At 45.2% G+C, this 15,604-nt stretch overlaps 1 protein-coding gene across 1 annotated transcript in view; it reads right to left on the reverse strand.

Moving 5' to 3' along the window:
- Positions 1–638: 638 nt before the first annotated feature.
- Positions 639–15,604, reverse strand: part of HIC2 (HIC ZBTB transcriptional repressor 2) — a 75,131-nt gene continuing 60,165 nt past the window's right edge. Inside the window, 15 exon segments of the mRNA XM_086623381.1 lie at positions 639–1,816; positions 1,818–2,024; positions 2,026–2,084; positions 2,087–2,119; positions 2,122–2,292; positions 2,295–2,390; positions 2,393–2,465; positions 2,467–2,817; positions 2,819–2,874; positions 2,877–3,006; positions 3,008–3,051; positions 3,054–3,131; positions 3,134–3,232; positions 3,235–3,364; positions 9,465–9,607. Coding sequence (XP_086479507.1) covers positions 1,619–1,816; positions 1,818–2,024; positions 2,026–2,084; positions 2,087–2,119; positions 2,122–2,292; positions 2,295–2,390; positions 2,393–2,465; positions 2,467–2,817; positions 2,819–2,874; positions 2,877–3,006; positions 3,008–3,051; positions 3,054–3,131; positions 3,134–3,232; positions 3,235–3,328 — 1,689 coding nt within the window. The 5' untranslated portion in view covers positions 3,329–3,364; positions 9,465–9,607 and the 3' untranslated portion in view covers positions 639–1,618.

Here is a 15,604-nt window from a genome sequence, read left to right on the forward strand (position 1 = left end):
CCCCCCCTTATTGCACTCTGGATTCTAGTAAATTATAGGCTGCTATGCCCTCACCCTCTGTCCTGCCAGGTGTTTACAGACTGACCCAGATGTGCTGGGGGAGTGGAAGATGAGGGGGACATTTTCCCCTCCCCATAGTATCCAGATTCAATAAACAAAGCTGGAAAGGGCCCAAAAATCTCAGAGAAGTTTTCTTCTTTTATCTAAAAGTGACTACAAACAGCCAAGAGACTGTGAATGAGCCAGTCCAAGCAGCCAGCACAGCCTCTGGCTCAACGTATATTTTGCTTTGTCTTTGGCCAAGCTTTGCTTTAACATTTCTCTAGCTGACTTTTGATGGAAGGACAGGGTGGTAAAAATCCCTTAACTTTAATTTAGCTTCTACTTTTATACATTTAATTACTTACAATAAGAAAAAAAAAAAGCCTAATCTTTCACTAACCATCTTATTGTTCTCATGAATTCAAGAGGTAGCAAAGGTAACAAGTCTGTCCACACAGACTCGCTCTTTAGTGAGGGAGGAAAGCTAAAACATACACACACACAAAAAATAAAATAAAAATAATAAAAAAGTACCTAAGGAACTTGTAGCAAGTCCAGCCTACATCAAACCCCCTCCCCACCCACCCACCCTAGAATTAACCTCAGACCTTCCAGTTCAAACATTCACATAAACGTTACAATGGTTTTTTCCTTTAATAAAACAAGTACCTCTAAGCAAAGAATATTCATACGAAACTACTAGAAAAGTAAAGACGACCCCCTGCTCACTGAAAGAAATTCCCAGGGCATCCAGTCCCTGTTCAGTCATGGGTAAGGCAGAAGAGGTTTGTGTGTTTTGTGGGAAAAGGTGGCATGTGGTTACATGTGCCAAGGATAAAGATCAAAACCAAACGAGGGAGGGATGGTGAGGGAGGCATTGCCATTTCTTTAAGCGAAGCACTCGGGCTGGTGCACACCCAGGCAGACTCCTCTCCCCGCCATCGCCAGCCCAGGGGAAGGGTGGTGGGTTCCTCCACTGCTATGGCTTTCCCACAGTATCTGAAGGGGCTGCCAGCCCTGTGAGATGGTCCACAGACACAGCTTCCGCGCTTGCGAATGCGATGCTATGTTATTTCACAGCTACTTAGGCCACAGAAAAGGTGTACTTTATTTTCTTTTTAATGGCAAGAAATGCCCCTACTGAGTTTGGTTCTAAGAGAGGTGAGTAGGGTGACAGTAACATGAAGGAAAGAGGCAGGGAGCGGGAGCCAGCAGAGACTGTAAGTTCCCCACGGTCCCCCTACCTGCTCCAGATAATCAATATAGCAATGAAGTCGATGTGCACAAAAAGAAGTGGCATTTCTTGCCAGATCACCAAGATTTGGAGAGAGGGTTGGACTAACTGCATCAGCTTGGCTGTGGACCTTTCTTTTTTTAAAAAAAGGGAAAAAAGGAACTTTTTTTTTAAATGTTAAAGCTACATTTGTTTAGGCCTCCTATGACTGAACAGAGTATGGGGAGTTGCCCCCTTTTTTGTTTGTTTTTTTTTTCTTTTTTCTTTTTTTTTTTAAGCAGCAAGTCTACAGAAAGGTAAATCACTGCGGATGGGCTCGAAGCTCATTCTGGAGTCTTTGGCTTATGTGGGAGAGGTATGCATTCGCAGGTGGCTGATCAGATTGCGCTGCTGGGTGAATTTCCCACCACACAGTTGACATTCGTAAGGTTTTTCTCCTGAGTGGACACGCATATGCTCTGTCAGTCGGTACTGCCGGGTAAAGCGCATCCCGCATTCCTCACAAGCAAAGGGCTTGAGCCCTAAGTGGCTGCGCATGTGCCCGTGTCATGGTGCCCCGCTGCGTGAACATCTTGCCGCAGATGTTGCAAGGAAAGGGCCGTGTCAGCCAGTGAGTCTTCTCATGCTGCCGCAGCGTGGCTGGATCCTTGTAGCTCTTCTCACACACTGAACACTTGAAGGGTCGGGACTCCGCGGCATAGGACTGGTTGGGGGTTGGACAATCCTCGGCTTCATCCTTGCCGCCATAACGTCCCTTCCTCCTTGATGTAAAGGTCTTCCTCGGTGTGCGTCTCCACGTGGGCATTGACTGCTCGGAGCTGGGAAAGCCTTTGCCACAGGGATACAAACATACAGGTTGTCACCGTAGGCCACTGGCTCAAACCCCTCCTGCCGGTAGACATAGTTGGCACTAGTATGCCCGCCGCTCTCGCTCTCGCTCTGGCAGCTGTCGTCACTGTTCTCCTTACCATTTTCCACCTCCTCCTTGCATGGGTAGGGTAGGTCTGCGCCGTAGCCCCGGCCAGACTCCGCTCCATGGACTTGGACAAGGGCCCCAGCAGGATACCGTTGGGCAGCCCTTCGCCCTCGTCCCTGTCTTTGCTCCCCTCCTTTGGTCAAAGGCGTTGTCTTTCTTGATCCACTCCTTCTTGCGGGACGAGTGCCGGAGGCCCTTGCGCTGGCTGCTCTCCCGTCAATGAGTGGTGGCACTCTTCACCCAGATCCATCTCCATGGGGTCGCTGCTGTCCGCCATGCTGTGAGGGGCTCCGACTCCAGACTCGTCGAACGATGAGGCACTGTTGGCTGCAGGGGCTGAGGCAGATTGGGGAGAGCCGTGCTGGCTTTCGCTGTGCTGCGTGTCATCGTGGGAGGCCGCAACAGGGAGCGACGGGCTTTTTTGGACAGGATCGAGGCCTAGCTCCTGGTCGCCGGTGCTTCCATTCGCACTGCTGCCCCCACCACCGTTCTTACTGGCTCCCCTGCTTAAGGAGTGACAGTTCTCTTGGTTGGAACTGCTGATGAAGACCTCGTCATCGGAGAGCCTTCCCTTTTGACAGGTCCTTTGAGTGCGAGCCCTTCAACCCCTCATTTGACCCTGATAGCGAGCTTGGATGACCGAAGCAGTGGAAAGTCTCTGACTCCTGGCAGATCTCCCGAGACCAAGGCCACCGGCCTTGCCAGCGAAGGACTTGCTGTTCCGCTTCAGCTTCTTTCTGCAGAGAGCTGCCAGGGTCGTGCAGTTGGGAGTAGCTTGCTGCGGTGAGGAGAGCATTAAGTTCTGTTCACCGGGCTGGTCAGTCGTTAAGAGCTTACCAGTATAAATAAAGTCCAAGATCTGCCGGAACACGGTGGGGTCACCATGTCCGTGTCTAAGTTAATCAGGTTGTCATGCAGGACAAGGGATTTGAAATACATGCTGCTGGCTGCCAGGATGTTCTTATGGGCACGAAACAGGCATTTTCTACCACAATGATCACATCACAGAGGAAACCTTTGGCTCGTTGCTGGTTCAGCTGCAGTAGCAGTTGTTTGGCATGATTGGGCAGTTCCATCTCCACCTTCTCTTCCTTTCACCTTCACCTTACCACCTGCAAAACAGGAAGATGAGAGGTGTGAATCTGCTGTTTCCATTTGAACATCTACATTTTAACAGTCCGGCTTAACATGGTGCAGTCTGTGTTAGGCTTGACACCAACCAAGAGCTCTGGGTACGTTCAGCTCTGCAAGCTGTGATCCTGCTTGGAATACAGAGAGAAGTATTTCTCAGGCTAAGATTTGATTCAAGTCTTTCAAAAATCAGATTTGTAAATATCTTTTACAAAGGCAGTTGTCATTGGCTAGAATTACTGTTCAAAGATACCAGCAGGAAAACAATAGTTAGGTACAGGAGAAAGCTGTTTCCCTCTCCCCACACAAATCTGAAGGGAGGATGAGCAGCAAGAAAAAAAGGAAGAAAAAAGAAGCATCTACTTCTACCATTTGCATATCTGAGCATCTAAAATAACTAGCATAAGCTGCACCTTCCCTGCTTTAACATGTAGTTTTTTTCTCGGCTCTTACATGTTGAAATCTTACAACACCCAGCTGCTCTGGGTTGAGAAATGACATGTAGCAACTAAATCCATTGAAGACGGAATTAATGACACTGAGGTGTGAATGGGAAATCTCCTTAAGAGTATGAAAGGCTGCTGTAAAAACCACCCCCCCGCAATGTCCGTATCCCAATCCATTGACATGAAGGGCTAGAATCAACCCTGAACTGGCTGAAATTCAGGATGCTGAGCTAGCTAAATGCCACCAAATGTCTTCAACAATCTGAAACTGTTTTCTTCAGTTAATTCTGCCCTGCCTTTAGTTTTGAAGCAATTTGTTTAAAACTGAGAGCGAGTAACCTATCTCAAGTCCAGTCTCTCTACCCTGAAGTACTGGGGAGAGAGGAAAATTGTGGTTACCCTCTGTGTAGTTCATGTACTTCACAAACAGTATTTCACTATATAATTTTAGCTTAGATATTATATTGGCCTTCCCAGTAGCGTGGCACTGTATGAAATCTAGTTTAAGGCATATCAGAACTAATTTGTAATTGCATGTTTGGTAATACTACAATACATAAAAACTAGAATTTAAATCTGTGGCTGCATTCAGGAATCCAAGATCAATTTTTTACTTTTTTCTTAAGTTTTTTGTTTCAAAGTGTCAACTACTACTTGTAATAGCATTTATCTGTTAAAGGTGATTTAAAATAGTTTGAGTTCAAAGGGAGGAATTAATACCAAACATACAACAGCCACCTTTAGCCTTCCACTTCCTTCCTTTCCCAGTTCATCATATGATTGAAACAGATTTCTCTTACTGAAGGAGGAGCAGGCCATAAGTCCATAGAAATGAAGAGCTTAAATTTTCTCTTAAAATCATCATCAGTTAATGTTTTTTATTGCTTGTGGGTCCCATTACCACATTCAGTCCATCAGATTTCAAAAGATGAACACTAGACTGCATTATCTTCCCTCTGTGTCAAGTATGTGTACACACGAAAAAGAAAGAAGGAGTGATACTGTCACTGTTAAAAATAACCTCTCTCAAACCTGGCTCTCACTAACTGGTGATAAATTTTAGTTTGGCAGAAAGGTGCTCCAATGTTGCTGCCTTACTAGCCTGGTATTTATACTTTTACCTACAGATCTGCCAAGCAGATGCCTCCCTTCTTCCACAGGATACGTTTCTTCACTTGGTCAGCTGGTCAGCCTGGTACTCGGTTACTCAGCTGGTAGAATTCTGTGGCCCCTGTTCCGTGCACCAGCACCTAATTCAGCATCCACACAGATCCCAGGGCTCGGTACCTTGGCCCGCAGCTAAAAGGGGCTGCTCTGCTTTTCTGCTCTATATTGTTTCCGCAATGGATGGGAACCCAAGAGGACGATGGATTCACCACCATGCCTCTGTGCACATGACTGTTGTTCCCAGAGGCAGCTGGCTGTAGAAAGGCTGGCAGCAAAAAGGAGGACATACAGGCTTGCCATGGTGCTAGACAGTTATTTCTTCTCCATATATAGTGTTTATGTCACAGAAACGCACCCTGCAGCATCACGAAATTGTGACAGAGACAGGGATTACTACCACTGAACAGTGCTGAGCACTTTAAAACAAGTTTTATTGTAATTAGTTACATCGGAGTTGCAGCATGCAGGCAATGTGTCTGGTTCTGGTGTCTTGCTCCGAATTGCTGATTAAGAGGAAGAAGCACAGCACAGAGGCACCAAATACCCACTTTTATCTGGCCAGGCCAGTAAAAAACACTTACTTCTGCGTCACTGAGATACATTGATAGGGAAGGACAAAACACGGCTTGCAACGTAACACAGCGTCTATAAATGCATCCTGCTCAAGAAGAGCAAGGGCAGCACTACTGCACTATTTCCACTACAAACGTAATGGTGCTTTCCATGCATATAGCACACAAAATCCCTAGATATGATTTTTAAGTGTGTCATAAAGGACATATATGGGAAAGGAAAGGAAACAGCACAGCCATATTTTTTGCCTAAACAGACTAATTAAAAAAAGGAACTATGTTACTAAAGTAAACAAGAGCTTATTCTCATTGATGTGGCACTTGAAGCAGAGGTCCAGAAATCTCCATATGCGTGTTTGTCTAAGCCTTTGCAAAGAGTCAAGGCTTGTTGCAGCTACTAATGGGAAATATTTTTAGATTTTTACTTCTGTTTTTTTCTTTCTGCCTTAAATGATATTGAAACCAGGTAATAAGCCTGCAGGGAAAGCCCTGGAAGCAGGGTAGAATTATAGTTCTGCTTTTTACTGACCTTATGAGGAAGATAATGTTATTATTAAACCTCAGTGTGTTCTGCAGCATAAAAATTAGCATAGTACAAGTTGTTTAAATTACCTCTATTTGTCTCACATGTCAGATTTTACAGAAGTGTTCATGTTCAATAGGACAAAAGTATGAGGTAGGTTATTACCTTTAGCAGATTTTAAAAGCAGCGGTCAGGTCTAAGCACTGTAACACTGCCTATCAAATTTGAATTTGTTAGCTGAAGTCTAACATGGATTTAGCAACCTCAACAAAACTAATGTAACGGAACAAGGCAGCAAAACCTTCAGCCAAGTTTAGAGCCCCAACGTTTAAAATTTTGCCAGAATTGGTCACCAAGGGCTTTCACCAGGACAGCAACATGGGTCAGAGGACACACCTTTGACTGACGTACCTTTGTTGACAAAAGCTTTATAGCATCAACCTGGCTTGTGTATCTTGTGCAGTCCTGAACAAAAATAATCCATTCCAGGTATTTCCCAGAGCTGACCAGTTACAAACCCTTCTTTAGCATGATGCATTTCAGAGGTGAGGGAAGAGGGGTGTGTTGGAAAACTTGTTAGTGAAAGAGAAGCAGGCATTATTGCTTATCTATGGCATTCCTAAAATCTCACTTGTAGCTGAAAGCATGGGACCAAAGACAACTATGAGGTTAAATCCAGTATAAAAGTTAGCAGATCTTCCCAAACAAATGGCAGGTGCAGCCTTACAAAGGCCTTGCTATCCAATAGTTTGCAGAGACTGGCTCTTAACAAACCCTGAACATTGGATAACATCACCACCACCAGTAACGACAACAAAAGCCCGAAAAAGCCCTGAAAAATCACAGTGGTTTGTATTTCTTGTATCTCAATATCACTGTTAAGAACCCTTCCTTCTCTGTTCCTACAAAAAGATAGAAAAAACATACTCTCAGTTCAGAGGAGCCCTGGCTCAGGAAAGGCCTCAGATGCATTTCTAGTAAAAAAAACCAAAGCCCAGACCTCAAGGATACGTAGATGTCTCACTGGGGCCACAGTCTTTTATCATTGAATTTAGTGTGCAAAACTTCACTCCTTTGCATTTAAAACAGGATCACAGAAGACTTTGGACAAATAGCAGTAGAAATGGTCTTTTTTCAGATTCAGGTTGCTTCCTAGACATTCAAGACACATAGTTTTCAGGGTGAAGAAACCTGCTCAAATATTCTTGTTCAAGTAGGGAATGAAGCAAGACTGAGGCTTTCCACTACCTCCACCACATCCAAACACTGAGACACAGCACATGCAAAGACATGAAAAATACAGGGCACAAATCACAGAATACAGTAATGCTGCAAGCAGATGGCACACATCAAACAAAGCTTTGCAAGCTAAGAGCCGATAGCGTCTTCATAAGCAATATTGCCCATGGAGCTGGGTAACTGCAAGCTGCTGTGCCCAGCCTGGGGCATGCTGTGATCCCGTGGGCATGAAGATTGTGCAGAACACACAGACTGCTCCAGGAGCTGTGCTGCTCTCACTACAAAGCAGGAAAAACTTAATTTTCTCTCAATTTCCCCAAAGACTCGGGACATCACAGAAAATTAGATGCCAAAGTATACAGGCGAAGAGGAATCCCTTCACCCCTTTAAATAATATAAAATCTACATATTCACTACAGATTTGATTATCTTTAATATCACTAAATCTCTTTCTAAAAGTAATTGCTGAATGAATGCTAAATGTGTTATCTTAGCTACCTCTGGCAGGAGATGCTCTTTGATTACATCTCTGAGTTATAGATTGCAGCACATGAATATTGTTTACCTTTTAAGAAGCAACACCAGTGAAGCAAAGAATCAATCAAAAGCAGATCTATGGAATCACTCATTTCACGTAGAGGATTTGTGGATGGATGAGAAGGCTAGACACTGAGCACCTGAACAGTGAACTAACAGTACTGCAGATAAAAACCAACAACAGATTAGATGTGATGTATCAAATTAGATGCTGTGAAAGCGTTAGCCTGCTGTGCATGTTGTGATAACCCAGGAGAAGATCATGGCCTGTTTACTTACTTCTCTACTTTCCCAAGCAGTTGTGCTGCACGGAGCAGACACTGCAGCAGTGAGCATGGGGAAGAACAAGACAAAATTAAATCAATTGCTACATTGCTCTTCCCACCAATTTACTTCTGATATTAAAAATGCTGTGTCCAGCTGCTACTGGATCTGGGTGAAACTGAAACAGATGACTTCTGCACTCTGCAGTTTCAGATGAACTATCTTTTTTAGAGCACTTGGAAGACCCCGCTAGGAAGAGAGCTTTCCTGTTGGTTACTGGCTCATCTGATCTTCCTCTCCCCACATCCCAACAGAACCTATTTCCAGAACTCTCCCGAGGTATCGGTGAAGTGGGCTTTCCCACTAACCTTCCTCCCAGAGCTGCAACTGGCAGGTCATTAGCCCATGCCTTGTAACAGTATTTACATTCCGGAGCAGCAGAGGCATAGGGAGGAATGCAGGAGCTGTGTTAGCCCAAATGGTTTCCCTCTCTCCAGCCCTGTGAGCAGGCAGGCAGTAGACTCAGAAGCAGAGGCAAAAACATGCATTTTCATCATGGACAGTGGAGCAGCAAAAGCTCTGTGAGGTGGCTCAAACAGAAAACAGGATGCAGCACCCTTGTTTTTCTCACAAGAATATCTCTCACTTCAAAATAGGTAAGACCAATATGTCCATTTACTTAGGGGAGAGGTCTGCAGAGCTGGGGAAGGGAGAGAAAGCGACATGCAGGACAGAGCAGAACGTGCAGCTGATGTTGCAGGCAAGGACATGGAAAGGAGAAGGAGAATGGAGGATCATTTCGCGGAGGTACCACATCAGCAAACTTAAACTGGCCTTTGTTTAGTTTGTTTACATTCCAATTAGTGCCAGGCAGAGCTGCCCTCTCGGCTCCCTGAAGCAGCTCTTGCAGGACTCCCGCAGAAACAGTTTAGCCTTGCTTATGGACACAAGCACCTGTTTGCTACCTCTGTGCGGCAACGTTTGGGCATTAGGTACGTGGGCAATACATGCTCAACTGCTACCAGCTCCTGGCCCAAAAAGGAGAGAAGAAAAAGAGTCAGATGATTTCCCAGTCCCTTCTCTTCCTCTTCTAGAATAACAAGGAGAGCCTGATGTGGCTAGGCCCTTCTCTGCTGCATGGCAAACTGCCCAGGGAAAGGGGAATCTCCATGGGTGAAAAGGGGTGGGGGCCCTGCGTGCGTGAAAGCACTAACATCAGGAGAGCGAAGTGATTTCCAGTCAGTGCAAGGCTGCAGCAAAGCAGGAACACCTTGCTATACAAGCTGAGACTACGAGCAGTAGAATGCAGATTAACCACTTGGTTGCCGCTTACCATGCCAGGTACATTGGGCTAAAGGCACCTCCATCCAGTGCTGCCCGGCGTGCCAGGTACATCCCATGATGTTCCATTGAAATCACAACAGGCCATCAATAGAACGTGGCTGCACGATGCAGAATGGAGAACCAGCAGGGACGCTGTTAAAATGCAATTAAAAAACTGCAATCAAAATTGAAACGTACATTTAAAACGGCCACCTGCCTTAAATATGTAACTACTAGAACAACCTCCCCTCCACCCATCTCCCCAGAACTGCTGAACTGCGACGGAAACTGAGCAGAGGGCCTCTGCAAGTTTCTTGATGACTCTGGCCACCTCCATTCAGGACTCCCAACGGCACTGAGCTTCAGGAGGACCAGTCCACATATATCCAAGAACAACAGATCCCAGGATGTCTGCACCAGCTTCCTTCTGCTCAGAAATTCAGGCAACTAAATATCACGATTTAGAAATGCCTCTATTATGAGAAAAGCCTGATGCCAGAGCTTCACGGTCTCGCTCCCCACACAGTACAGGCAATGGAAGAAACACTTAATGCTGATCTTCTGTGTTGTCCCCATTTCCCTGTCCCCCTTCCCAAGCCTTTGAAATCCTGCTCTTCTAGAGATGTTATAGCATTGAGCCAGGCTGGGTCCCTTTGGCTTTTGTTACATCTGCGGTGCAACATGGGAAAAGAAAATACTGTATACCCTCTCCTATTTATAATGATGTGTCATTAATAATTTAATCTACGTTCTTGGAGACTGGAGCTCAAGTTAATTCATGGTGAACTGCAGCTCGTACGAGGTTCGCAAAACTTGAGATCTACAATTCCACCCTTCGCTGCCCAAAGGAAAAGCAACGACATCTTTTCCATGTCAGGGAAAGGCATATCCCACAGATACATTCAGCCTAGGATACCCTCTGCAGTGCATATCCTCCTTCCCCCAGAGTTCCTGTGATCAGCTCCAGCAGGATTATTAAGGAAGATAGTTTTAGGGTAGATGCCAAGCACAGGTCCCTCTCTACAAGTGGTGATGCTGCCCCAGTGAAAAAAAAAAACAAAACAAAACACCAAAAAAGCAGGACAGAAATAAGCCCGCAGCCTCGCAGGGATTTAAAATAGGTTTTAGACCCTCATGGCGAAGTGAAACTTCTGCACAGCTCTTGTCACATTGCTGGCTGCATGTCCTCCAGCTGAGCTGCTGGAGATAGAAATGTTACATTAAAAAAGTTAGGAAAATATTGATTATTATTTCAACCTTAAAAGGCCAAATAAAAAGACTTACAATAATTAATGTAGTTGGATGAGAGAGAACGTAAAGGACACTGGCCTAGGAAACAGAAAGCGTCTTCGTGAAAAGGACACTGAATGTAAGGAGATAGTTCTTCATTCTTCCAGGACATCTGCTGGGCTCAGGCCCAGGACAGTGTTCCCATCATTCCCCACCTGCATTCTTATCCCCACAATTCTGTAACTAAATCCCTTTCCCACTGAACTAATAGGTCTTTTGTATTCAGATCGGCCTGTTTTGACTGCTACAGACTGAAGATTTTAAATCTTGTCAATACAATGAAGAAGTGAAATGTAAGCAAGTGTTTGCTTACTGACCTGGGCTACGCTGAGCCAAGAGCATTTGCTGAACTAGTCTGAACGGACCACTGCCAGCATGAACAACCCACATTTAAATAGCGTGCAACTTTAAGCATAGTGGGCCAGGGCCCCGGGGATTTTGAGCTCCCTCCTCTCCAAGAGTTCACACGCTCTAGACTCCATATGAGCAACATACTACTGGTAGCATCTGCCAGCGTCAGGACTCTGCAGAACACTCAGCAAAACCAGCAATACTCAGCTAAAGAAAGGCTAAAGGCTGAAGGCTGAATAAAGGTATTTCTTGGACAGTGGCTAAAATGCAGATTTACATCCAAATTACAGCAATTTGCTTCTTGCTACTGTGAAGCAAGACGCTCTTCTCCATAGTTGCATTTCCCCTCTAGGGCAGAGATTGGCAGAGAACTGCTTAAAACAAAGATGTTTCCTACTGTTAGAACATCACACTGCAGTCAGAAATGAAGCTTCCTGCCAATTTATAAACAGAGCCCTTGTATATTATACGTTTATTTTCACTGCTGACATGAAGGAGCCCAAGACTACTCAAACCGTCTAGTGGGAGGAGAAGAGGGGAAGCATGGACTTTGCAGATCTTGTCAAGCAGAGCCAGGCACTAAAAATTCCTGCATATCTGCAGAGCACAGTTGATCTCAGGAGCACAGCAGTGACACAAACAAATAAAGCCTCAGAAGCGAGTGAGCAGCATAGATGTTGGGCTCTTCTGCAGCCCTGCAACAACCGAGCAAGCTCAGTTCCAACTGTACCTTCAGCTCTGATGTCCCAGCTAATCTAACGACTCCTTATTGCACTAAGTACCCACATAACTCAGTGGAGTAGCTCAGCCCACACAAGAGGAAGGATACCCTCTACCCATCCACCACTTAAGGCCCTTTTGGTATGCAAAATTCCTCTGTTTCCCAGCCACCTTTGAGCCTTGATGTACAGAATTCTCCCTTTACAATGCAAGAATTTAGGACGTGACTAAAGATTTTTACTACCTCCCAGCTAATCCTAGAGAGTGTTAGGCAGCATCAACAACCTTATGAATTACATGGAGTGAGAAGACGCTTCTGCTCCTAACAGCTCGGGCCCTGTCCTTCGGTATGGTAGGCCACAGTTGGCAGGGGTTGCACAGGGTGGCAGCTTCACGCTGAGCATTGTTCTGGGGGCAAGAGCACACAGCACAGTGGAGAAGAAGGAACGTTGTGACCCTTTTCCAACCAAGACTGTCTTGCAGCACCCTCCCAGTTGCAGCACTGCTTTAAGGCTCTGAGTCACCCCAGGTACAAGCTGATAGCGGGGTTGTGAAATGCAGCAATACTGGAGCAAACCCATGGCCCTTTCAACTGTCCTGCAACTGGTGGGATCGCCAGGACAGGGATGAGGCAGACAGCTGGGCGTGTTAAATCCACTAGTGACTGTGACTCAGACCCCTTAGTTACAGGGTTTGTTTGAGCAAACAAGGCCTCAGAGTACTGGAAGAAATGGGAGAGTGTTTGATAAAGATCCTCCCAGTTGGCTGGCTTATTTTTATTTCTTGTGTGGACTCAGCAAACTTTTCTGCAGAGAGAAGCAGTCAGCACGGGAGCATCTGCATACAGAATACTGCTAATATCATGAACTTGTTGCAGTAGCTAACTCTGAGCTCTATGCTCAGGGATGCAGGAAGGACACGGGTAGTGATGACCTTGGACCAAAATGTCATCTCTCTCACCACAGGCCAGATACCAGTGAGCGCAGAAACAAACTTTGCTGTCTCATTTTCTTCTACAAGACCAAACCTCATTCACTTATCTCATCCGTACCTACAGATGCAGCAGCAACAGTTCTCCTTAACGTAAATAAATGGTGCCTTAAATACAGCACCTTTTGCACTTCATCCACCTTTTTTTCTTTTTTTTTTTCCCCCCAAGAACTGACCATGTACTCAGCCCTGTATTTCTCAGAGAAATCTTCATCTCTTAAGCTGTGCTTCGGTGAAGTCTTTCAAGCAAACCACTGTTTAAGAGTAGGTCCTGGCAGTATCAAGACTGTACTGCCTGCCAAATACCCCTCCAAAGCAGCTGCTTAACTGATCACCCTGAACCCTCATAGATTCGGTTCTTTGCAACCACTAAAAAGTGCTTCTGCAACTCTGATCCTGGCAATAAGAGGATGCCAGAAAGCCACTATTGCTTGTAAAAGCAGAAGGCCTAACAGACTCAAAGTTTTGCAAACTGTCTGCATGACATCCAAATCTATCCAAGCTGAAGATAACCTAAGGGGAAAGCAGGGTTTACTCATTTTCAAAATTCTTCGTTTCCTTGGCTCCTTCTCTGCAACCACTACTTCTCGGTTTGACTGTTTTATTCCATCTTCTTCACTTGAGACTTCAGACTTTCTTTTAACTCAGCTCACGGGCTGCAAGGAGGTCCCTCTACATATGCTTCCAAAGTCCGCCTCTTCCCAGCAAGGCTCCCATCCTGCCATCCTTATCCTGCAGCACTGCACAACAGCGGTCCAGGGCTGCAGGTATCTCCTGCACATTTGGCCAGCCTCTCTGACAGTTTCTCAGCTTTAGGGATTACAGCCCCAGGCATGTTATGAAAGGCAGCCCAGCAACATCATGGGGTGTTGAAAACTCTGCTACAATCCAAAGCAAAGGATCTTCCTCCTTTTCTTCCCTACATACTGTGTCAAGGTCAAGGATCTTCTGGCAGTCCTCAAAACACACAAATTGTATGCTTTTGTCATGAATTGAGACTTAAAACGTCTCTCCATTAAAAAAAAGTGGAAGGGGTAGAGCAAGGCAAAGGGGAAGGTACTTTTGCCCAAGATTTGGTTTTGAAAAGGAGATTGGCAGCCTATGCATGTGCTTACCCTGTAATCTGAAAGCTCCTCAGGACAGAACCCCTAGAAGCATTTTATACTGAACCATATACACACCCCAGAGCAAAAGAACCAGTGGCTCCCCGCATCCGTTCCAGTCTGCTCAGCTTCTCCTAAATCAACACTGCCAGAAGGCAAGACAGCACTATAACAAATTAGTGCCACTCACAATTTGTTGAAATTGCTGTTCCATTGTTTGTTATTTAAAACACGCGCGCGAGCGCGCACACACACAAACCTCCCAGACTCGCTCTCTGCTGCCATCACCCAGACTCCAGATTTGTAGTCTCAGGGAGAGAGCCAAGCAAAGGCGGTGGATTAAACCCATGCAGAGCAACAGTCGCTGCACTGGGACTCTGCTTGGGTTTTGCTCTTTCGCTACAAGCAGAACAAAAGAATGCCCACACTGTTGCAGCCTGGAAGATCAAGGTGTCAAAATCCTTATTTCAGCACTTGACCAGGAAAGTGTTGTTAAGAAAGAGCCACAGGCTTGAAAGGACCCAGTGCTAATAAAACTCTTAGTGCTAATGCTATTTATGAACATCCAAGGGATAATCTGCACCCCTTATCAACCCACAAGATTATAAGATCTTTAAAATAGGAAACATGTCTTACTTCATAAAGCACTGTATGAGTTTACAAAGCACAATATTAGTGGTAATAAATAATTTTCAAAGTCAAGCAAAGAGGTGGCTGTAAAACCTGAAAATGTACCGCCCTTCCCATTTCATTCTGAGCTCTGGGTAGTAATACTGTAGGTTGACTGGTTGTTCTGACTTAGTTTACTCTCCTGCACCAATCTGGTTTGTCTTTAAGAGGTTATTTGGGAAACGTGCTATGCTTTTATTTACACTGGAGAAATCAATGTTTTATCATGAGGTGATCATGACAAGAGTGATTTTAAAGAGCTGTAGTAGATTCTTATCCTCCCACCAAAGACAGTCTAATTTGCCAGCATGTATCAGTGTGCCAGCAATGGTTCCTTCACACAGCATTTCCATCTGCAGGCGCTTCCTGCACGCAGAGCACTCTGCTGTCTGAGCCACTGCTCACCAGCTGCGGCGTGCAGCCTAGACAGAGCTTCTCTTTCTCTTGGTTTATACGACACAAAGCTCTGGGCTGTTGGTATAGTTGGCTATGGGCATAGTTTAAAGGACAGTAAAGTCAGCATCATCACCTCAAACCCTTACGTGGTTTCATTTAGGTTTGGTTGGTTTTTTTTTTCATTTTAGAGAATTTTTTCTGGTTATGAATGCTCTAAGTGTTTGTGTCTTGTGGCTGCTGTATCGTGTGCTGATAGACAGCAGCACCATCCAAAGCGTCCCTGCTAGCCTGGGTTGAGCACGGTTTTGGTTTCTGGACAGGTGAACACTAGATACCACAGTTAACTCCACCAATCTACCAACAATTAAGGAAATGACTGGATTTTATACTCAGATTAAGACCTTTGCATGGAATTCTGTGGGTGCCAAAACAATTACAATTTTATTCTTCGGATAACTCATGGTTTATCAAATGTTTAAATACTCAAGCTTAAGCATTTCAATAGCTACTCACTTACATATGTCACCTAAGGAAATTGCTGAGCACTTGGTGCATTTATTTCCTGTCACAAAAAGCCTCAAAGAGCATGGCAGAATGGATCATCCTCCTTCTTTCAGCACTATTAAAACCA

Source organism: Tauraco erythrolophus, chromosome 19 (genome assembly GCF_009769465.1).
Source record: "Tauraco erythrolophus isolate bTauEry1 chromosome 19, bTauEry1.pri, whole genome shotgun sequence".
Lineage (NCBI taxonomy): Eukaryota > Metazoa > Chordata > Aves > Musophagiformes > Musophagidae > Tauraco > Tauraco erythrolophus.